Below are 25849 nucleotides of genomic sequence, written 5' to 3' on the forward strand. Positions count from 1 at the left end.
AGAGAGAGAATGAATTCCCAAGTGGACTGCCATTTGGTACTAAATGTCAATGCTATTTGTTCCACCACCATCCCATGTGCATGGTCTGGGCATCAAATTCCTAGTGTTTGTTCTACAATGGTTGCATTAAACTATCTCCTACGAAATCATTTAAGATGATTGCATTAAATTCTTTCCTTCATAAACACTAAAATATGCTGCTTGCTCAAATAGTCAATCCCTCGGACCGATGAGATCCAGCAGGGTAGTGTGGTGATTAATTTTGTTTACCCTAATTGACCAAGTACCCATAAATTTGTTATATTGATTGTTAGTAAAAGTACACCAGAATTAGATGTTCAATGCACTCTGGTATATATTGCAGTTGACGAAGACCCTATCTGATTCTATTCTTATTGCAGCACAAGAATGTGCTTTGTTGATGACAATACTACAATAAGGTCTTCTTGATAAATGCTTATTCTAACATTTTTGAGACCTTATGCTTATGACTTTTTTAAATTTTTAAATATATAATTTAACAGAACATATTCTGCAATTCTAAACAGAATAAGAAGTCTAGCTGAAGGGTGAGGCTTTGTGGCTGAGCTAAGTGATGAGCTAAGACCTAATTTGAATTTTTTTTCTTTTTCATATTATATGTTTAGTTTCGTGGTTATTGTTTTTGGCTCGTCTTTAATTTAATTTTCAAAAGCATGTGACGTTATGCTTTCTTGAACATTTTACAAGTTATAAGATGGTGACTTAATGACTTTTCTGAAGTCCAAATCTCAGTCATTTATTTAATTGTACCTCCATACCTCCACTCACTTCACTTCTATAAATACAGTCTCATTCCCCCATGTCTTCCTTACCTTCTTTTCCTCTGCTCTAGTCCAAGTTAGTGTCAGAGGGTCAGACTTCAGCCACTGTAAGTAGAAACTCTTTGATTCTCTTTTACGCTTCACTGCCCAGCTTTCTTGTGATTTTGTTACTCTATCGACCTTTGAATTGAATCATTGATTTCTCAAAATGGTTTTCTTTGATCTGTAGGAAATGGATTTTCTTGGTTTTTTCTTGGTACTTTCTCTAGCCATGTTGAAAAGAGTTCATGGCATTGGTGGCCAGTGGTCCAATGCCCATGCTACATTCTATGGAGGCAGTGATGCATCTGGTACAATGGGTGAGAACCACAACCCTCTTTCCTTTTTGTTCTCTTTTTCTAAAAATCATTGTCATAACATTGGATTTTTATAGGAGGAGCTTGTGGATATGGAAATCTCTACAGCCAAGGTTATGGGACAAACACAGCTGCACTTAGTACTGCCCTTTTCAATAGTGGGCTGACTTGTGGAGCTTGTTTTGAGATCAAATGCGTCAATGATGGCAAGTGGTGTCTCTCCGGGTCGATCGTGGTTACAGCGACAAACTTCTGCCCTCCAAACAGTGCTCTGCCCAACAATGCAGGAGGGTGGTGCAATCCTCCTCTGAAGCACTTTGATCTTTCTCAGCCAATTTTTCAACACATAGCCCAGTATAAAGCAGGGATAGTCCCAGTTCAGTATAGAAGGTAAGCATATGTGCCCTCTTTGTCTAAGTAGCTATGTTTCTATCACCATATTTTCCCAGTAGCTGGTCAACATATTTTTCAGTGCTTCTCAATTAGTAAATCAATTGGCCATAACCTCCCTAGCTCTCTTTTGGGCTCCTCGAAGTTCTAAAACCCAACTCCAATGTAACAATTTCCCAAGGTTTCACTATATACTATAAAGACCTTAGTCAAGATCTCTCCTCTCTCTCTCTCTCTCAACATTTTCCCAAATTCTATATTATACTGCTCTTTAATCATCTAAACATCTAAAACTTCCTCATAGACACTCATTTTCAACTTTCAAGATTTTCATAGTAATTGCCTCTCAGCTAGGAAACACTATAGTCAAAACCTTTTCTTTTTGCTGCCTCAAAAGTTCACAAATTCCAACTCCAATATATATACTTAACAACGTTTTTCATGGTTTGCCAACAAAAGCCTCAACTTAACCCCCCCTCTACTCTTAACTCGACTTTTATACAGCTACAAACGAATCAAGTTGTTCATGAACAGTTTGCGCTCTGTTCATTTGAATTTTTTTTTGTATTCGGTCATTAAACTAACGAGTTAAGCTCGAGTCTTTTCTAGGACTTGTTTACCAGCCCCGATGTTCAGCTGGGTTAAATCCTTCAATTCAAATCTGAATTTTATTTGTTCCATTTTTCAACTTGCAGAGTTGCGTGTAGGAAGAGTAGTGGAATCAGATTCACAATCAATGGCCACTCATACTTCAATCTTGTCCTCGTAACCAATGTTGGTGGTGCTGGTGATGTTGTCTCTGTCTCCATCAAAGGCTCTAAAACTGGTTGGCAACAAATGTCTCGCAATTGGGGCCAAAACTGGCAAAGCAACACCTACCTTAATGGTCAATCCCTCTCTTTCAAGGTCACAACAAGTGATGGAAGCTCCATAACCTCCACCAACGCGGCTCCTACAAACTGGGGTTTCGGCCAAACCTTCACTGGTGGACAGTTCTGAGTTCTAACTCATTCATGTGCTTATCTAAAACTAACCAAAACAAATTTCAAAAGTCACTTACAAACACAACTTTTAATATTATCAGCCCTTTCTAGCCTCTTCAACTAATTACATATGGTATATGTAAGATATAGTGTATTAGTAGTGTGTGTAATATAGTGACTACTGTTACATCAAGATGGGCACTTTTAAAATGGCCCTGGTTGGATGGTTTGGACCATCTTTTGTACTCCTTTTTGTCCCTTTTGGGTGTGTATGTGATTGTTGTTGTGCCTTTAGTATTTAGCTAAATCACACGCACACCATTGAAGGGTTGGTGTGGTTTGTGAAGAGGGTCTCTGTCAGACCTACAGCGAATTTAAAGGGTAATTCATTGTTAAAGAGGAGATTGAAGACTGTTTTCTTTTATGTCGGAAAATCTTTTAATGAAAAAATTTGTTATTGATATGTTTTGAGCAAAGATTTATCCTTCAATCTTTATTTATTATAATTAATTATTTGTGTATATTCTGCTGCTGTTTTACATGAATGCATTGAATGGTAAAGCATGACAAATTGAAAAAAAAAACACCCCTAATATCTACATTTTGTGCAAATAACACCACTATTGTTTGAAACAATGTTGCAAAGAAGGGCTTAATGTCTTTTATCTGTCAGAAAATGACATCTTAGACCTTTAAGAAGAAGTGGGTTGCAGATGACTATTTTAAGTTATAATATCCCTAAAACACCCTTACCTCCTTTTTAAACCTATGAATAGGCAATTTATTAAATCATATAATGTGAGTGATTTTTAGTACATAAGGTTAGAACCATTGAAGAAAAATTAGTTCAAATTGAAAGATGTGAATTCCAATAATAATTCCCCCAAGCATAGCTAAGAGTGCATTTTAAAACCAAATGACTTCTTTTCCACATTACATTGTGATATCAAATTTTCTAACTATATGAAACTTGCACTTCCAGTGACATATTTTCAGAGTAATTGCTTCTCATTCTTCCATAGTAACAAGAAGACTTCAAATGAGTATCTAAAACACAGTAAATTGGATTCCAGAAGAAGGTAGAGGATTTCTCATTGGATGTAATCCAGGAACATGCATCGTCATAGCCTAACTCAACTTGAAGCATATCAATACTATTTGAAAAACAAATCAAGGAAAGTTCTAGAAGGCCAAAACTTGCCATGCGCACGTGTGAGTCTTCTAAAATGAGCAAGCAACTCTTCTGGGCTGCATTTGTTTGAGAAGATAGTTATGAACTTCAACCACCAATGAACTGATCATCTGCCTTTGACCATCCAAAGGCATGCCATGGTCATATGACTCAGATGGTATCATGTAATTATCTGCAGAAAAAAGGTCATATCTTGGCAATTATATCTACATAAACCAATTCCAAAATTGACATACTTCCAGTGAAATTGCCAGTTAAAGTTTGAATCCAGATCAACAATGAATAATGATGCAAATTGAATTAATCATAGAAATAAAGCTGAAAGCGATTAATTTACTTACATATAAGTTAAGTCCTTGAAAGTTGAAACATAACATTCAAGCATACATTAAGTAGTTGAAAGTTGAAACATAACATTCAACCATAGGCCAAGAAGTCCCACATAGATCAGCAGTAGTGAAGACACCTTAATTTGGGACAGCGTAACACAGTACTCGGGAATAAGGGGTAGATGCAGGCCAAGAAGTCCCAGATAGATCAGCAGTAGTGAAAACCTTAATTTGGGACAACGTACTCAGGATTAAGGGGTAGATGCGTAGGAAGTCAATGCCATGAATCAGTAAATATGTACCATAAGAATTAACTAGAGTAACTAAAAAATTGAACCAACCACTCCAGGAATCTCATATCTGCATATCCTCCTAACAGAATTTTGTCATCTCCCAATATCCTGAGAATTAATCAAGAGAATAGTAGACTACACCAGGTAACAAGGGTTTTTATATATGTTGTGCAAATTGCATGGTTGACATTATGAAAGGTTATGCATATTGAGATTTAAATTGATATAAATCTTATACATACATTCAACATATACAAATAAGTGACTAATTCACAGAAACACTTAAGCTCTGAACACCCAATAGAGTTATTGTATAAAACCAACTTAAACAACAAATGACTTCCCTACTGTGAGTGCATGAATTTATATACAAGTTGCCAACCCTTAAGAAAGTACCAAGAAAATATGTATAATTATAACATGCACATACATACACAGATACCACATCCTGCCCTAACTCTAATTTACCGAAACCGAACTTGCAGGACAACTTAGTGGTCTTCAGAGCAAACCAATCAAGAGTATAAATAACACCAACCCTAAAGAAGGTTCTAAGACCTAGAAGGGTAACTTAGTAGTCTTCGGATCAAATCAATCAACGAGTATCAACTCTAAAGAAAGTTCTAAGTACCCACATAATTACACACACATATGTAGGTCTTATGATCTTAACGGGTTAGTCTTGTTAATTGTTATACAATTGAATGATTTGCTGCAAGCTTACTTTTTGTAATATAGAGTTAGGGCATGTGTGTATAATTATATCCATATCTATATATAATTACTAGTCCCCCTTACATGATTTGCTTCCTGTTATTTTTTTATGGATGTTTACTAGTCCCCCTTAGATGATTTGCTTCCTGTTATTTTTTTATGGATGTTTACTTACATATAAAATCATGCACTGAGAGGGGTTTTGCATCACATAATGTTATTTGAATCATTAACACCCCCCCCCCCCCCCCCCCCCAAAAAAAAAAAAAAAGTAAAACAAAATAAATAAAAGAAGCTTAGATTGTAGAGCATATCAATGAAGAGTAAGTAGAGACTAACCCTTCTAACAAAGTTCTGAGACCGAACCACATACTATTCATTCTGATTTTTGAGAATGCTTCCGAGATTTTTTTATTTGAATGTTATCTGCATCATAACTTATACAAACACTAGAAGTGTATTAATCAAAAAAATAATAAATAAAAATATCAAACAAAAAGAATCGAAATTGTGAGTTTTTTTGAGTTGGATGGGAATAGCCCGCTTGGCCATCATCGCCCAATTCATTGATTCGATGAATCAATGAAATTAAGGAGGGCTATGACTGCGGGCAGTCTTCATCGCAGTGTAAGATGGGGAGGCGTAAGTGGTGGTTAAAGAGCGTAGCCGCCATCGGCCACCCTGTAAAAGGCGGTGGGTGACTCTCTCTCATCCCCGCCTCCACAAATCCATCACCGCTCGGATAAGATCAAGTAGTGTGTAATATCTCTAGGGTTGTCGCTCTTTTTATATTAAGGGGAAAGTCTAAAAAACACAAATTTGTGCGACTTAGCCTCTTTAATTAGATTTATTTATATAAATTACTACTAGATATAAAAATGTGCAATTAAGCCACCTCCGGTAATTATTTCGGGGAGATTTGGACGCCAGTTGATGATGTGCATGGCACGTGATTATTTTAAACCCTTTATTCCTAAATATATATATATATATTTGCAGGATAATGCTTAACTACTTACCGGTAAGTAACTTCACTCTACTCACTCTTGTGTGTTTCAATAATGGCACGTGATTATTTTAAACCCTTTATTCCGAAATATATATATATATATATATATATATATATATATTTGCAGGATAATGCTTAGCTACTTACCGGTAAGTAACTTCACTCTACTCACTCTTGTGTGTTTCAATAATAATTTACCACGTCAGATTTAATAAAAAAAAATAAACCACGTTTATTCAATGGTTGATTCGAGAAAATATAGGAGGATGTGAATTATTTTATTATTAAAACTGATGTGGTAAATTGTTATTGGAACACACAAGGGGTAAGTAGGGTGAAGCTATTCACCGGTGAGTAATTAAGCATTATCCATATTTGTATATGGTATATATATGGGTTTTGAACTTCTGATTCTTGTAAATTTTGTAGTTTGCAGTTACAGAGAGAGAGAGGGTAAGTTCAGAGTTGAGAACGAGAATAGAGATGGAGGCGATTGGGGAGGCTGAAATGATTTGCCCTAAAACAAATTATATAAAAAAAGATCATAAAAAATTTCACCAAATACGATTTAGTTTGCAAAACAAGAATTATAGACCTTGACTAGTTGATTTAGAAAAAAAAAAAATTAAAACAAAACCCACACATACAAGTTAGCAGTTGCACAGAGAGAGAGAGAGAGGGGGGGGGGGCTTGAGAGTTGTAAGACAGTGGCGGAAGCTTGCAAACGGCAAACCCGAATTGGAACAGTGGGCGATGGAAACTGAAAGATATGGGTTTTGATTTTTTGAACAATCTGAAATAGAAACTGAAAGATAAGGGTTTTAATTTTTTAAACAATCTGAAATGAATGCCGATATGGGTTTTGATAGGTAATAGGTTTTGAACTTTTTTTTCCTAATTGGCTTTGAGCTTTTGATTCTTGCAGACAGATAGATATATGGGTTTTGAACTTCTTATTCTTGTGTGGTTTTGGAGTGTGCAGTTAGAGAGGGGGGCGGGGGGGGGCAAAATCAGAGTTGAGAAAGAGTTGAGAACGAGATAATAGAGATGGAGTATTGATAGAGGGTTATTTTAGTCTTTTCACATTTTATGTTATATTATTATTTTTTTTAAATCATAAATAGAGGGTTATTTTAGTCTCTTTGTAGCTCCGGTACCGATCAATAGCTGTCAATGCCCAAAATGTACTAATTCGTACTATTTTTAAAACATAGGGGAGATAAACAAACCATAGGGGATTACACACACTATATCGATATCATAGGGATGTAAATTGCACGCGAGCCTATATCCAACGAAACCTTAATCCAATCGATTTTTTGTAGGGTTTAGCTTAGGTTTAAATCATGGTTCGTTTAATAGATTCAGAAAAATATCAGTGTAAACTAACTGAATTATAGAGATAATACAATTGTTATGAGGGGAAAAAGTGAATTTTTTTTTCGGTTGTTAAAGAAAAGAAAATGCGGATTCACTTCCTTGAAATTTTCAAATTTAGTTAGCAGGAGACAGCAATTTTAGATCTAATGTCAAGAGATAAGGGCATGACTTGACTTTGGAGGTATTAATTGTTTGTATTCACACTTAAAAGATAGAAAAAAATAAATTGGGTGATTGTAAACACAATATTTTTTTTTTGAAGAAGAAGAAGAATAATGTTTGATGTACCTGTACATGGACCAAAATAATACAGGCTCAGAAAGCCCAAAAATGAAACAAGAAGGCCCGTTACCACAAGGCTAGGCCCAATGAATTGGATTCAGATTATAAGTTGTTTTTATTCATATAAGTAATAAATAGAAGTTCTCTACGCAAGCCCAACTTGAATAATAGTAGGCTTTCTAATATTTTGAACTTGTAGGTTTTTTACTTATATATACTGATGAAAATAAAATATAATAAAATTACATTAAATTAATTTCAAATTATCAAAATTTATTTGATGAGCTCATAATCAAGTCGAACTGAGCTAGAGTTCATTCATTAGCTATTCATGAGTTTGAATTGAATCCATAAACCAATGACTAAATTGAAATAATTTCAAACTTGACTTCATTCAAAATAATTAAAAATACATACAAAATTACCAAAAACAAATATCAAAAACACTAACTTGAATGTTGAGATATCTTAAGAATTGGGCTCAATAGTTATTTTCTTATTCTACTAGTAATTTCTCCCCCCAACAAAAAGAAGGAGACTTAGTGCTATTTCACAGGATTAATAAACCCGATTTTATGGCTCAAGAGACTTTTTGATGTTTGGAATCAAATTTCTGATTAGGCAAGGTCCAGATTGTATTAGGTGGATATATTGGAATGCTACATTTAAATCCTTCAGCTGCTAATGTAAGTTTTTTTTTTTTTTGTTTTTTTTTTCGGACAAACAATCCAAAAAAAAACATCAATAAAAGAAAAACAACAGAGGAAACACAACCAAAGGAGTATCCTCGTTATTTGTAAATTAGCACAATTTAGTCAATTAAATATATATATATATATATATATATATATATATGAGAGTTCATGGCATGTAAAAGAAACCAACAGTTCTCTTGATTCAGATTTTAAATTTGTTCTACAAGTTGCATGTCGGATTTTCATCACTATACAACTAATCCACCCGTATTGACTAACATTTTTTTAATTTCCTCTAATATCTCAACTCAACTATTGCCCAAAATAATAATAATAATAATAATAATAAATACTTCTATAGAAAACCTTTAATATCTCAATTTGTAAAAATGATTTAAACGGAAGATTTCGGCTATGTCATTGATTGCGGTACTAGGTGTATGACGTGTCATGCAAGAGTTCTTCATTGAAAAATGAAAAATTGATGATATAGGACATACAAAAAATGTTTTGTTATACATCAATTAAGTTGGTCAAAAAAGAAAATACAATAAAATTAATAATAATAAAATATATACCATGTGTTTGTTTGTTTCCAAAAAAAAAAAAATAACCTAGGTGATACACACCAATTGCACTACTTGAACTTTTAATATACCAAATGACAATATTTCCTTAAAAGTGAAGTGCATGACTTTTTTTAAAAACAATGCGGAGTGTCAAGGGAAGTTCAAAAAATATCATTATTATATATTACTCCATTCGTCTCATATTAATTGTTGTCACAGGGGTAAATTCTGAACACGAATTTAGTGCCCTGTGATGGCACTAAACCAAAAATATGAACAACTTTTCTCCGAATTTCTAACTTAACTCAGTCAACTCACACTTGCTGCCTAAAACACACAACAAATAAAACACTCTCACACACAAGTATAGTTGCAAGAATGTAAAGAAAATAACACCCACGAATTTACAGAAGCACAAGGCTTCCAACCTTTTACTATTATTCATAAAACAGTACAAGGAAAGGCCTCAACCTGCAGAAGTATATAAGAGTCTCTCATAACACAACTCTGTGTCTCACTCTCAATATGCCCTCTCTACAGAACCCACATTAGCAATATATAGGCAAACTCTCAAAACCGCCCACTAAAGTGGTGGATGACACCCCCATCCACCTAGGGTCATGTTGGCACCCACTAAGTGTGCCAACACTACATATGTAGTTGACAAGCCCAACTACTAGCTTGTTGGCACGTTTTGCTCATGCCACTTGGCCACAGGAAGTTACACATTATCTGCCACCTTCTATATATCAGCATAGTGGAAGAAAACCGACTCTAACCACCTGTGTGTTGTCCCCTCAGATCTATGCCACATGCATAGGAAGTTACTCAGCACACGCCCACTCTCCATAATATATGCACACGAGTGGGAAGTGTTAGTAACTTCCCCCAACTAACTGAGCCCACTTAGTGGGAAGTGTAACTTCCCCCAACCAACTGAGTCCATTTACTGGGAAGTGTTAGTAACTTCCCCCCAACCAACTAAGCCCACTTAGTGGGAAGTGTAACTTCCCCCAACCAACTAAGCCCACTTAGTGGGAAGTGTAACTTTCCCCAACCACATGAGTCCACTTAGCCATCTTTTGTAACCATAAGCCATGTCTGAGTCCCCTGAGCCAACCTTACACGCTGAGCCTTGCCTACGTCCACTGCCTTGTGCCCATGTCCCTGACTTGACTATGTCACACGTCCATGACTTGTGTGGTACATGCTTTAAGCAACATCTGAGCCAACCTTGTGAACTTAGCCCGTACCAAGCCCACTAATTTGCACCCACATATAAATGTCTCAAAGTGCACGACATCCAAATCGAGTGTCGTCTGCGCCAACCATCTTCTATGGACTCAAGGTATCTCCCACAAAGATCCCAAGCCAAAACTCCAAGCTTCACTTTTTCTATATTTACGAAAATGCCACTGGGCAACACCAGTGCACGCTGACAGCATCCCATGACCGTTAGGGGGCTTGTCAAGGTCCCGACCCCGTAACAAACCTCCCCCACTTAAGAATTTCAACGTCCTCTTTGAAGCAATCACAAAGTGTCACAAGTCTATGCCTGCAACTTAGCATGTTAGCCCCGACCAACCCGAATACTGAATATTAACACTGCAACAACTCCACTGCTACACTTAAATAATGACATAAACCCCAACCTCCGCTTCAATTCATAATATGAATTCTGAACACCTTTGGATTCTGTCCTCACAACCAGCAACCCAAATCAGAAAAACAAATAAAGAGGGAACTCACCATTACCAACCTTGGCAATAAACTTAGTGAGCATCTCGGTATAGCTTTCCCTTGAAGCCACGCGCCCACCTGCACCTATCATGACTGCATGACAAGAGGATTGACCCGAACATTACCCTCATCCGAGTCTGAATCTCTTCCATTGGCTTCTTCAGCAACCATAGCATTCACCTTCTCCTTCTTAGGACAATCCCTTACCCTGTGTGGACCATTGCAAATGAAGCAACCACTGTCCAGCTTTGGCCTCTGCTGGATGAACGTCACCTCTGACTTACCTTTGTCTTTCTCTTCCTCAGCAACACCATACCTCTTGGGCTTGTCACCGAACTTGCCCTTCTTCTTCAGTTTGCTAGCGATAGTAGAGTCAGACTTTTCAATCTACAAGTTCACCAAGCTGTCTGCTACAACTATAACAGAAGAGAGGTCGATCACACCGCTCCTCCTTAACTCGATTTGTGCCTATGATTGCAAGCCTGCTATAAAATTAAACAATTTGTCCCCCTCGGACATATCTTTGATATCCAGTATCAAAAATGTGAACTCTTTTACATATTCATGCACTGTACCCGTATGCATGAGTCTCCTCAATGACTCCTGAGCCACCCAGCAAGAATTTGTTGGAAGAAACTGCTCCTTCAGTTATTTCTTTAGCTCTGCAAATAAAGTAATTTTGGGACGTAACTCGTCTTCCACCAGAGTTCGCCACCACAATTTAGTATCACCAGACAAATATATACTGGTAATAGTTACCTTGTCATTATCTGGAATGTGGGTTGCTAGAAAATATTGCTCCATATCCCACAAGAAATTCTCCAGATCTTTGGCACTCCTCTTGCCCCCGAATGACTTTGGTTCTGGAATTTTGATTTTGGAATATGATGGCTTCTCTCCCACAACAGTCTAATTGTACATGGCCCTCTTCAACAGAGCCACCTCGCCCTCCAAATCCTTCATATGTTCTTTGAAGAGGTCTGCCATGGACATCATACCATCATTCATAATCTGCATCTTTGAGTTTATCTCCCCCACAAACTCTTCAAGCATTGATCGTATTTTCTGCAACTCAACTGCAAACAATTCCATCTGCTCCGTCAAGGCAGCAGCATTGTCAGATTGTGGAGCACCCACCAAGGCCTCTAAACAAGTCACATGATCTCTAAGAGCTTCTATAGCATTACCACCGGCCATGATGAACCCAACTCTAGGCTCTGATACCAATTGTCACAGGGGTAAATTCTGAACACGAATCTAATGCCCTGTGATGGTATTAAGCCAGAAATATGAACAACTTTTCTCTGAATTTCTAACTTAGCTCAGCCAACTCACACTTGCTGCCTAAAACACACAGCAAGTAAAACACTCTCACACACAAGTATAGTTGTAAGAATGTAAAGACAATAACACCCACGAATTTACAGAAGTACAAGGCTTCTAACCTTTTACTATTATTCATAAAACAATACAAGGAAATGCCTCAACTTGCAGAAGCATACAAGAGTGTCTCACAACACAACTCTGTGTCTTACTCTCAACCTGCCCTCTCTACAGAACCCACATTAGCAATATATAGGCAAACTCTCAAAATCGCCCATAACTGCCCACTAAAGTGGTGGATGACACCCCCATCCACCCACAACTACCCACTAAAGTGGTGGATGACACCCCATCAACCTAGGGCCATGTTGACACTCATTAAGTGTGCCAAAACTACATATATAGTTGACAAGTCTAACTACTAACTTGTTGGCACGCCTTGTCCACAGGAAGTTACACATTATCTGCCACCTTCTATATATCAGCATAGTGGAAGAAAACTGACTTTAACCACCTATGTATTGTCCCCTCAGATCTATACCACATGCATGGGAAGTTACTCAGCACACCTCCACTCCCCATAATATATGCACACGAGTGAGAAGTGTTAGTAACTTCCCCCAACCAACTGAGCCCACTTAGTGGGAAGTGTAACTTCCCCCAACTAACTAAACCCACTTACTGGGAAGTGTTAGTAACTTCCCCCCAACCAACTAAGCCCACTTAGTGGGAAGTGTAACTTCCCCGAACCACCTGAGCCCACTTAGCCATCTTTTGTAACCATGAGCCATGTCTGAGTCCCCTGAGCCAACCTTGCACACTAAGCCTTGCCTACGCCCACTGCCTTATGCCCATGTCCCTGACTTGACTATGCCACACATCCATGACTTGTGTGGTACATGCTTCAAGCAACATCTGAGCCAACCTTGTGAACTTAGCCCGTATCAAACCCACTAATCTGCACCCACATATAAATGTCTCAAAGTGCACGACATCCAAATCGAATGCCGTCTACGCCAACCATCTTCTATGGACTTAAGGTACCTCCCATAAAGATCCCGAGCCAAAACTCCAAGCTTCACTTTTTCGCCATATTTACGAAACTGCCACTGGGCACCTCAGTGCACGCTGACAGCATCCCATTGCTATCAGGGGGCTTGTCAAGGTCCCAACCCCATACCAATTGTCCACTATAAAAAATTTTCAAAATTACCGAAATAGACCTTTAGTATGGGATATAGGTAGTATGTAAGTATATAAATGAAATTGACTAAAAATGATATCAAATAATTCAAAAATAAAAAATGGTAGTGAGTCAAAGTTTTAGAAATTGACAACTATTATGAGATGAAAGTAGTATATGTATTAAGCATGTCTTTGTCTCAAATCTCAATTCTCTAAAAAGGATAGAGTCCAAAAAAAAAAAAAAAGATAAGTCCAAGCCAATGAGCTAATTTACAGAGGCACTTGGACTTAGGGTCATTTTCTTATTAAGTGATAGCACCCTTCCAGAGAATTTCAGCAACACTGATTAAGAAATCTCCATTTTCTTTCAAGCAATTAAAAAGAGAGTATTCTGCACAAAGTATCAGTGCTATTTTATAAAATGATCAAATTTTAGTGGATTGACGTGCCATTAGGGATAGTAATGGGGCAGCCCATATTTCCGTCCTCGTTTACATAATCGGTTTTTTAAAATCGTCTCAAACAGGATGAGACGGGTCGGACTCTGCCGAGGTGAAAATTTTTGCCATTCTTTATGCAGCCAAGCTAAATGTTAGACAGAAAAGTGTTTGAAATTAAAATTTAATTTCACCGATCCAGAAATCAATCACTGCATATCTGTTTGAGCACTGTTCATTTGAATTTTTTTTAACAAGTTAAGCTCAAGTCTTTTCAAGAATTTGTTTACTAGCCCGATGTCCCGCTAGGTTAAATCATTCACCCTTGCCATCTTGCTTTAAAGCAATGAGTAGGCAATATATAAGGGTTAAATGCAAAAAATCCACCTGAACTATTGACAAATTTGCAACAAACCTTCCTGAACTACAAAAGTTGAAAGAAACTCCCTGAACTATACATTTTTGTTGCAGATGACTCCTTCCGGCGATGTGAGATACCCCTCGGATCCGAGACACGGGTTGATCAGGCCCAGGCCCAAACCCGAGGGAATATCAAACAATTAATATTTTATAATGAACACGGAATACAAAATAAATTAAGAAATGAAATTAAAGCTGGAAGGAACTAAAAATAGAATCCGCAAAATATTATAATTATTAAAATCCATCAAACCCAAACTCCAAAACTCCATCAGTTTACAACTTGGGAATCCATCTCTAGTGGACCCCTATTAAACATCCAAACGGAAGATAGAACAACTGTAATAAACGTCCAGAAATAAAACTATAGAGAGAGCCCTACATCGTCGGAAGAGTGAATAGAGACCTCTACTCAGCACGAACACGTCTAAGCCTGGAACTGTCGTGTACCTAAAAAATAGAAGTGGGTCAGGCCCATGCGCAAGTTCTATACTACTACAATCCAAATAGAGGCCCGATACGCATGTACATCCTAAACAATTCAACAATAGCTAATAGTCCGTAAATATATATATATAGTCACACTAAAGGACTCTCACTGGACTGCAGGCCGGTCTCAACCTGAATAGAGGGAACATGTTAAAACGCACACGAAGTGGGCATATGTACCTATACCTAAACAGGGTACACCTCCAACCATCGTAGCCAGCTACACATCCCGATGCATATACGCTCCCTAGCCATCGGTCCTGAGGCTCAAGCTCATACCGAGGCACCATAACAGTACATATATAAAATCCATCCAAAATCCCTGGTATTGCCGCTCAACAAGTAGTTGCCATGACAATACAAATCCACAGGACTTAACTTTTAGTTAATCCCATCCTTATTCCAAATAGGTGGGTAATGGTATTGTTTTAAAAACCAAACCCATCCTTAGTATGCCACCGTCCCATACCGGTGCCTACTTTCCAATCCTCCAGTAGTCAATAATACCAATAAATCAAGTATATATCAACTAAATTCCAACATCCAACATTCAATGTTAGCAGTGATAAAATAAGCATTGATAAACAGGGTCACAACAACAACATATACATACCCAATTTAAGTTGTTCCCTTTAGTCTGATATAAAGACAGAATTAATTAAAACTTCCATTTAACACCTTACAAATGACATACAGATATGTAGGGTATGTATCACAAAATCCTAACCTCCACAGTTGATATTAACTGTGATAATGTAAGCATCAAAACAATATTCACAGTATGTATGTAGACATGCTCAAATTATAGTGTTCCACAAAACCGATCTAGTGTTAAACTCAAATCCTCCTAGTATTTAAGTTCCAACAGTTGCTATTACAGAAGTTAAGATAGCTATCATCTAGACCCATCCTTCCAATAATTTATACTAGCAGTGGTAAGGAAAAACGTGAACCACAGAACCACAATGCATCCACAAACATGCTTAGTCTAGGTTGAACAAGCATACAACACTACTGTAACTACCAGTTTCATAGCAAAACAGATATCATTTTAGTTTGGTTTAATCTTCATTAATCCTGAAATCATTTAAGAGTGCAAAGAGTATGAAGCCTAAGGGAAAGAGTATGGATAGAATCATGCCTCAGAAACTTTTGTTCAAAGTTTCAACGTCGTCTTCTTAAAAATCCCGGCGAGTTCCAAAACTCGGTTACTGTTCACGGGTACGAAACACTATTCTTGAACTCAAAATCTGATCTCCACCGTTCAGATTGTGCGACACTGAGTCATGAACCTATCCTCCAAATTTCAGCTCGATCGGACCACGGACAAAGAAGGATCGGATGTTTGATGAAATCTGGGCAGAATGGAAAAAACCTGTGCGACCCAGTTACTGTTCACGAGTACGAATCACTGTTCCCGAGGTCAAACTCTGATCTCCACCGTTCAGATTGTGCGTCACTGAGTCGTGAACCTCTCCTCCAAAATTCAGGTCAATCGGACCACGGACGAAGCGGGTCGGAGTTTTGATCAAATCTTGGCAGAATGTGAAAAACTGCATTTTTCCTTCTCCACTTCCATAAAACGTGTGCTTTGTTTAAAAAAACCCAACACAGACGTCTACCTTATACTTATAGAGTTTTCCTAAACCCTAGGTTCATTTAAGTCCAACTCACAATCCTAACCGGCCCATCCAATTAACGTACTACGACGGCTATAATATAAAACCCTAATTTATACTGTAATTAAAACCCTAATTAGATGTATTTACCTAATTACCCTATTCACTATTAAATACTTAACAAATAATCTAATTGAACAAAATAATAATTAATAAACCCAATTAAACCAAATAAGACACACATAAAATAAGACACACATAGAATAATTAAACCAATTACACTTAAACCATTAATGCCAATTAAATAATTAAAACACTAACAAGTAATTTCAATCAAATAACTAAACCAATTACACTTAAACCATTAATGTCACTTAAATAATTAAAACACTAACAAGTAATTCCAATCAAATAACTAAAAATAAATATCATTTAAATAAATTAAATCACCACAAAAGAAATAAATTAAATCACCACAAAATAAAACAATTAAGCACCTAATAAAAAAAATAATGACACATAATCAAATAAAATGCACTTAAATAATAAATTAAATACCATTAAATACCAGGAATATCCTTTTTAAAATTAGGGGTATTACACGATGCTCCGGTGGAATCTCACCGTTAAATCCACAATATCTAATTTAATGACTATAATGCCCTTTAAAAGCATGAAAAAACTCTATTATCCTTCTTGCACCCCAGCCTCTCTTTAACTTACTTTTATTCCCAAACATGCCCTTATGTTCTATATGCACATACGCATATATATATATATATATATATATATATATATACATATAGATGTATTCGGCAGCTTTTTCATGTCATTCTAGTAAAATAAATAAATAAAAAAATAATATATTGCCGACCTAAATCTCTCTATGGCTCCCTCTATCTACACACACACACACACACACACATATCTATATTTGGAATGTAATTCATCCATCACAATGTGTCCAGAGAATTGAAGAATTTTCCGAGGAGAAGAAACAATTAATTCAGCAATGGGTCACATGAATATAGAGACGATCAACAAATTCAGAAGCGGGTTTAAATGAAACAGAGTATTTGAAGCCTCAATTAGAGAGAGTGAAACCCAAACAGTACCACACTACTCCTGTCGGCCTATGCACATACTCTTGGTCGGAACCCTAACCTCAGCGGCAACACACCCCCTTTCCGTCTTCATACTCACGACCGAATTTAATTTCAGATTGAGACCCAATTACTTGTTTTGGTGAACCCAAATCGAGAGCATGGCCATCCGTTGTTCTAGCGACACAAAGGCTAAGCCTATAAGGGCAAAACGAGTAATTTAGGGAAAAAAAATAATAAAATAAAATAAATGAGTACCAGGCACCATACTAAAAAAGATTCATTTAATTGATCATTATGCCCAGGTGTTCGGTCCGTGGCTTCACATTGACCACAAAAGGATCATCTCTTGTCATCAAGACTGCTTCATCTATCACGTCTCTTTCCATTGATTTAGAATTTGAATGATTGGCAATGTTCAACATATATATCCCAGACATATGCATCTCCCTCTCTTTACGTGTGCCTATATTTATCTATACTATTATTAAATGTGCAAAGAGTTTCAGTATTTCAGTATTTATTACTTAAATCAATGACAATAAAATGTTTATTAATTGATATAAAAAGAATAATTATTTTTTATGCATAATTATCACAATACAACCAGCTCGGCCCCGTTATGATTATGTCATTATCAGGAGAGGACACATGTCATCATCCTATTAATCCAAGAAACCTATAAATAGAGACATGTAGGAAAGAGGAAGGGGTACAGAAATTCAGAATTCTAAAAATTCAGAATTCCTAAGTAAAATGCAAAAGTTCTGCCAAAGAGTTTCAGTATTTATTAATTTATATAAAAAAAAATATTTATTAATTGATATGAAAAGAGTTTTTTTTATTAAAAAAAAAAAAAAAAAAAAAAAAAAAACTAAAACTCTATAAAACTCTCCAATCTACCTAATAAAATTCAAATTAACCTATTTATCTATTTATTAAAAAAAAAAAAACTCTATCACATTAGACAAAGATATATTTAAAGAGTTTCTATAAAACTCTAATACAAATTATCTATTTATTATGAGTTTTTTAATAAAAGGAAATCTAATTAGACAAGTATTATTAATATAAAAAAATATTTATTAATTGATATAAAAAGAGGTTTTAAAAGAATTTCTATAAAAACTAACACAAATTACCTATTTATATATTTATTATGAGTTTTTTTAATAAAAGGAAATCTAATTAGACAAGAATTATTAATATAAAAAATATTTATTAATTGATATAAAAAAGAGTTTTTAAAAGAATTTCTATTAAACTCTAACACAAATTACCTATTTATTTATTTAATATGAGTTTTTTAATAAAAGAAAATCTAATTAGATAATAATTATTAATATAAAAAATCTTTTTTAATTCATATATAAAATAAAATAATTTTTCTAAAACTCTACCACAAATTACCTTTTATTATGAGTTTTTAATAAAAGGTAATCTAATTAAGCAAGAATTATTAATATAAAAAAATATTTATTAATTCATATAAAAGAGTTTTTATCTATATCTATACTATTATTAAATGTGTAAAGTGTTTTAGTGTTTCAGTATTTCAGTATTTATTTATTAATTGATATAAATTCTATAAAACATAAAATTACTCAATAAAATTAAAATCAATTCAAATTAACAAAATATAAAAAGAGTTTAATTCAAATTACAAAGTCCCACATTGGTTTTAAGTAAAAAGGAATACATGAAAACATCTTATAAAACTATAGAGTTAAAGAAATAATAATCACACCTTCTAGGCCTTTTGGCTAAGATCAAGTGTAGTACAAAATTTTTTTGACTCAGCCTTTTGGCTAACCTTTCTTAGTCTTTTGACTAAGATCAAATATAGTACTACTTTCTCGACCTTTGTGCAAAGAGTTTCAATATTTATTTATTAATTGATATAAATTCTATAAAACTCAAAATTACCTAATAAAATTCAAATTAATTCAAATTAACAAAATATAAAAAAGTGTTTAATTCATAATAAATAGCTCTCATTAATTATTATATCACACGATATAAATTCTATAAAACACAAAATTACCTAATAAAATTAAAATTCAATTTATAATCAATTGTGCTTGACCAAATGGTCCATATATTAAATTATTTGTCAATTTTCATATTTTTAATTTAATAAAATCATTGATGTAAATGAGTCATGAGTTTATTACTGTAAGCCACACTAAAAAAGATATGTTGGAAAGCAAAATTAATACATCAAACGTGTGTTTTAGTGTTTTAGTATTTCAGTATTTATTTATTAATTGATATAAATTCTATAAAACATAAAATTACCCAATAAAATTAAAATTCATTCAAATTAACAAAATATAAAAAGAATTTAATTCAAATTACAAAGTCCCCCATTAGTTTTAAGTAAAAAGGATTACATGAAAACCTCTTATAAAACTATAAAGCGAAAGAAATAATAATCACACCTTCTCGGCCTTTTGGCTAAGATCAAGTGTAATACTAATTTTTTTTGGGTCAGCCTTTTGGCTATCATTTCTTGGTCTTTTAGTTAAGATCAAGTATAGTACTACTTTCTCGACCTTTGTGCAAAAAATTTCAATATTTATTTATTAATTGATATAAATTCCATAAAACTCAAAATTACCTAATAAAATTCAAATTAATTCAAATTAACAAAATATAAAAAGAGTTTAATTCACAATAAAGAACTCTCATTAATTATTATATCCCACGATATAAATTATATAAAACTCAAAATTAGCTAATAAAATTAAAATTCAATCTATAATCAATTGTGCTTGACCAAATGGTCCATATATTAAATTATTTGTCAATTTTCATAATTTTAATTTAATAAAATCCTTGATACAATGAGCAAAGTGTTTCAGTATTTATTTATTAATTGATATAAATTCTATAAAATATTAAATTACCCAATAAAATTAAAATTAATTCAAATTAACAAAATGTAAAAAGAGTTTAATTCAAATTAAGTCCCACATTGGTTTTAAGTAAAAAGGAATACATAGAAGCCTCTTATAAAACTATAGAGTTAAAGAAATAATAATCACACCTTCTCGGCCTTTTGGCTAAGATCAAGTGTAATACTAAAATTTTTTGGGTCAGCCTTTTGGCTAACAATTCTTAATCTTTTGACTAAGATCAATTATAGTACTAGTTTCTCGACCTTTGTGCAAAAAGTTTCAATATTTATTTATTAATTGATATAAATTCTATAAAACTCAAAATTACCTAATAAAATTCAAATTAATTCAAATTAACAAAATATAAAAAGTGTTTAATTTACAATAAAGAGCTCTCATTAATTATTATATCCCACGATATAAATTCTATAAAACTCAAAATTACCTAATAAAATTAAATTCAATCTATAATCAATTGTGCTTGACCAAATGATCCATATATTAAATTATTTGTCAATTTTCATATTTTTAATTTAATAAAATTCTTGATATAAATCAGTCGTGAGTTTATTGCTGTAAGCCACACTAAAAATGATATGTTGGAAAGCAAAATTAATACGTCAAACGTATGTTTCAGTGTTTTAGTATTTCAGTATTTATTTATTAATTGATATAAATTCTATAAAACATAAAATTACCCAATAAAATTAAAATTAATTCAAATTAACAAAATATAAAAAGAGTTTAATTCAAATTACAAAGTCCCGCATTGGTTTTAAGTAAAAATGAATACGTGAAAACCTCTTATAAAACTATAGAGCTAAAGAAATATAATCACACATTCTCGGCCTTTTGGCTAAGATCAAGTGTAGTACTAAATTTTTTTGGGTCAGCCTTTTGGCTAACATTTCTTGGTCTTTTGGCTAAGATCAAGTATAGTACTACTTTCTCGACCTTTGTGCAAAAAGTTTCAATATTTATTTATTAATTTATATAAATTTTATAAAACTCAAAATTACTTAATAAAATTCAAATTAATTCAAATTAACAAAATATAAAAAAAGTTTAATTCACAATAAAGAACTCTCATTAATTATTATATCCCACGATATAAATTCTATAAAACTCAAAATTACTTAATAAAATTAAAATTCAATCTATAATCAATTGTGCTTGACCAAATGGTCCACATATTAAATTATTTGTCAATTTTCATATTTTTAATTATATAAAATCCTTAATGTAAATGTGTTGTGAGTTTATTGCTGTAAGCCACACTAAAAATGATATGTTGGAAAGCAAAATTAATACATCACACGACAGAGACCAACCAATATGCAATAACCAACCAAGCAGGAAAAGCAAAATACAACACAACCTCTCCTAATTTGAGAACCCCTAAAGCTCTGAAACTTACCACATGCTTCCACAGTAATAAATTACTAAATTATAATAACAGTATTTACCTAATAAAATTCTAATTAACAATATATATATATATATATATATATATATATAATATAAATCAATAAAATAAAAAGATTAAATGTGCAAAGTGTTTCAGTGTTTCAAGTATAGTACTACTTCCTTGGCCTTTGTGAAAAGAGTTTCAATATTTATTTATTAATTGATATAAATTCTATAAAACTCAAAATTACCTAATAAAATTCAAATTAATTCAAATTATAAAAAGAGTTTAATTCACAACAAAGAGCTCTGATTAATTATTATATCCCACGATATAAATTCTATAAAACTCAAAATTACCTAATAAAATTAAAATTTAATCTATATTCAACTGTGCTTGACCAAATGATCCATATATTAAAGTATTTGCCAATTTTCATATTTTTAATTTAATAAAATCGTTGATGTAAATGAGTCGTGAGTTTATTGCCAAACTAAAAATGATATATTGGAAAGCAAAATGAATACATCAAACGACAGAGACCAACCAATATGCAATAACCAACCAAGTAGGAAAAGCAAAATACAACACAACCTCTCCTAATTTGAAAAACCCTAATGCTCTGAAACTTACCACAGGCTTCCACAGTAATAAATTACTAAACTATAATAACAGTAATTACCTAATAAAATTGTAACTAACAATATATATATAATATAATATAAATAAATAAAATAAAAAGATTAAATGTGCAAAGTGTTTCAGTATTGTGTTTCAGTGTTTCAATATTTCAGTTACCTAATAAAATTAATCACATTCTATATAAAACTCTTATTTTTAGTTTAATATAAAAAGAATAGTTATTTTTTATGAATAACTATCACAATGTAATCGACCCCGCCAGTTATGATTATGTAATTATCAGAAAAGGATACATGTCATTATCTTATTAATCTAAGAAGCCTATAAATAGATGTATCTAGGAGGAAGGGGTACATAAATTGAGAATTCTAGAAATTCAGAATTCGAGAGTAAAATACAGAAACTCTGCAAAAGAGTTTCAATATTTCAGTATTTATTTATTTATATAAAAAAATTTATTAATTGATATAAAAAGAGTTTTTATCTATACTAATATTAGATGTGCAAAGAGTTTCAGTATTTATTTATTTATATAAAAAAATATTTAAAACACTAAAATCAACATAATAAAATTTAAATTAACCTATTTATCCATTTATTATGAATTTTTTAATAAAAGAAAATCTAATTAGATAAAAATTATTAATATAAAAATATTTATTAATTGATATATAAAACAAAATAATTTTTCTAAAACTCTACCATATAAATTAGCTTTTATTATGAGTTTCTTAATAAAATTAAATTTAATTAGACAAGGATATATTTTAAAATATATATATATAATTTCTAAAAAACTCTATCACAAATTGTCTATTTTATTTTCAATAAAACTACATACAGAAATATATTTAAAGAGTTTCTATAAAACTTTAACACAAATTATCCATTTATCTATTTATTTTGAGTTTTTTAAAAAAAGGAAATCTAATTAGACAAGTATTATTAATATAAAAAATTATTTATTAATTGATATAAAAAGAGTTTTAAAAGAGTTTCTATAAAACTCTAACACAAATTACATATTTATCTATTTATTTTGAGTTTTTTAATAAAAGGAAATCTAATTAGACAAGTATTGTTAATATAAAAAATTATTTATTAATTGATATAAAAAGAGTTTTTATCTATACTATTATTAGATGTGCAAAGAGTTTCAGTATTTAAGTATTTATTTATTTATATAAAAAATATATTTAAAACACTAAATTCTACACAATAAAATTTAAATTAACCTATTTATCTATTTATTATTATGAATTTTTTAATAAAATAAAATCTAATTAGACAAGAATTACTAATATAAAAAATATTTATTAATCGATGTATAAAACAAAATAATTTTTGTAAAACTTAACCACAAATCAGCTTTTATTATGAGTTTCTTAATAAAATTAAATCTAATTAGACAATGATACATTTAAAGAAAATAAAATAATTAACTATATCACAAATTACTTATTTTATTTTTAATAAAGCTTTATCACACTAGAAAAAGATATATTCAAAGAGTTTCTATAAAACTCTAACACAAATTACCTATTTATTTATTCATTATGAGTTTTTTTAGTAAAAAGAAGTCTAATTAGAGAAGTATTACTAATATTAAAAATTATTTATTAATTAATATAAAAAGAGGTTTTAAAAGAGTTTCTATAAAACTCTAATACAAATTACATATTTATCTATTTATTATGAGTTTTTTTTAATAAAAATAAATCTAATTAGACAATAATTATTAAAATAAAAATATTTATTAATTACAAAATTACCTAATAATATCAATCACATTCTATATAAAACTCTTATTTTTAGTTCAATATAAAAAAAAATAGTTATTTTTTATGGATAATTTTCACAATATAACCGGTCAGCCCAGTTATGATTATGTCATTATCCGAAAAGGACACATGTCATAATCCTATTAATCCAAGAAGCCTACAAAATAGAGGCATGGAGGAAGGACGAAGGAGTACTGAAATTGAGAATTCTAGAAATCTAAAATTATAGAGTAAAATAGAGAAACTCTGCCAAAGAGTTTCAGTATTTATTAAAAAGAGTTTTTATCTATACTATTATTAGATATGCAAAGAGTTTCAGTATTTATTTATTTATATAAAAAAAATATCTATTAATTGAAACGAAGAGAGGTGTTTCTTTTTTTTTTTTTTTTTTTTTTTTTTTTTTTTTTTTTTAAAGGAAATCTAATTAGATAAGTATTACTAATATAAAAAATTATTTATTAATTGATATAAAAGAGGTTCAAAAGAGTTTCTATAAAACTTCAACACAAAGTACCAATTTATCTATTTATTATGAATTTTTTAATAAAAGTAAATCTAATTAGAGAAGAATTATTAAAATAAAATTTTTATTAATTGATATAAAAAGAATTTTTGAAAGAGTTTATATTAAACTCTAACACAAATTACATATTTATTTATTTATTATAAGTTTTTTAATAAAAGAAATTGTAATTAGACAAGAATTATTAATATAAAAAATATTTTTTAATTGATATAAAAAATAAAATAATTTTCTCAAAAACTCTATCACAAACTACCTTTTATTATGAGTTTTTTTTTTTTTAATAAAAGCTAATTAATTTGACAAGAATTATTAAAATATAAAAATATTTATTAATTGATATAAAAAGAGTTTTTAAAAGAGTTTCTATTAAACTCTAATACAAATTACCTATTTATTTATTATAAGTTTTTAATAAAAGAAAATTTAATTAGACTAGAAAAACTCTACCACAAATTACCTATTTTATTTTCAATAAAATTATAATACATTAGACAAAGATATATTTTAAGATTTTCTATAAAAACTCTAATACAAATTACCTATTTATCTATTTGTTTTGAGTTTTTTTAATAAAAGGAAATCTAACTAGACAAGTATTATTAATATAAAAAATTATTTATTAATTGCTATAAAAAAGAGGTTTTAAAATAGTTTCTATAAAACTCTAATACAAATTACCTATTTATTTGTTTATTGAAATCTAATTAGACAAGAATTATTAATGTAAAAAAATATTTATTAATTGATATAAAAAGAGTTTTTAAAAGAGTTTTTATAAAAGTCTAACATATATTAGCTATTTATTAGGTTTGAATCAACATTTTCATTTTCAAGACAGAAAAGGGAGGGACCGGTTGTGAGGTCTCACCAAACAAGCAATGCTTGAAAAGCGGCTGCCCTATTTACGATGATAGAATGACTTTTGTGACGAGAATGAAAGAAAAAAAACGAAAAAACGACTGACTGGACATCGAAATGCTTTTTCATCGACGGTGAAAGCATCAATGGGTCCGTCCCCGGAGTAGCCTTTGGCTCCGTCTTAGGTTGCCGATTGCTACCCTCTTAGGCTTTGACTTTCAGAGGAAGAATTCCCCTTACAGGCACCCATTATGATCTGAGTTTTTTTAATAAAAGAAAATATTATTAAACAAGAATATATTTAAATAAAATAAAATAATTTTTATAAAATCTATCACAAATTGACTGTTTTATTTTCTATAAAACTCTATCACATTATCTACAAAACATTCAACACGTGCATCGCGCCTTTTCCTAGTT

At 31.9% G+C, this 25849-nt stretch overlaps 1 protein-coding gene, 1 long non-coding RNA gene and 3 pseudogenes across 2 annotated transcripts; 4 read left to right on the forward strand and 1 right to left on the reverse strand.

Annotated features, from left to right (window-relative positions):
- Positions 1-735: 735 nt before the first annotated feature.
- Positions 736-2995, forward strand: LOC132293715 (expansin-A15-like). Its single transcript, XM_059791308.1, has 4 exons — positions 736-910; positions 1033-1162; positions 1237-1549; positions 2245-2995. The coding sequence occupies exons 2-4, from the start codon at positions 1036-1038 to the stop codon at positions 2546-2548; spliced, it is 744 nt and encodes a 247-aa protein (XP_059647291.1). The 5' UTR covers positions 736-910; positions 1033-1035; the 3' UTR covers positions 2549-2995.
- A 403-nt stretch (positions 2996-3398) lies between these two features.
- LOC132293716 (uncharacterized) lies at positions 3399-5857 on the reverse strand. The gene is made up of 2 exons (XR_009477903.1): positions 5400-5857; positions 3399-3896 (listed from the first exon to the last, which is right to left on the reverse strand). It is a non-coding gene; the product is annotated as an uncharacterized LOC132293716 (long non-coding RNA).
- A 13197-nt stretch (positions 5858-19054) lies between these two features.
- LOC132297649 (U2 spliceosomal RNA) lies at positions 19055-19195 on the forward strand (annotated as a pseudogene).
- A 1161-nt stretch (positions 19196-20356) lies between these two features.
- Positions 20357-20497, forward strand: LOC132297659 (U2 spliceosomal RNA; annotated as a pseudogene).
- Positions 20498-21047: 550 nt separating this feature from the next.
- LOC132297667 (U2 spliceosomal RNA) lies at positions 21048-21188 on the forward strand (annotated as a pseudogene).
- Positions 21189-25849: the final 4661 nt, after the last annotated feature.

The sequence above is a fragment of the Cornus florida genome, unplaced genomic scaffold, assembly GCF_030987335.1.
Source record: "Cornus florida cultivar Cherokee Brave unplaced genomic scaffold, ASM3098733v1 CherokeeBrave_3.0.0_Hap2_Chr02, whole genome shotgun sequence".
Taxonomy (NCBI): domain Eukaryota; kingdom Viridiplantae; phylum Streptophyta; class Magnoliopsida; order Cornales; family Cornaceae; genus Cornus; species Cornus florida.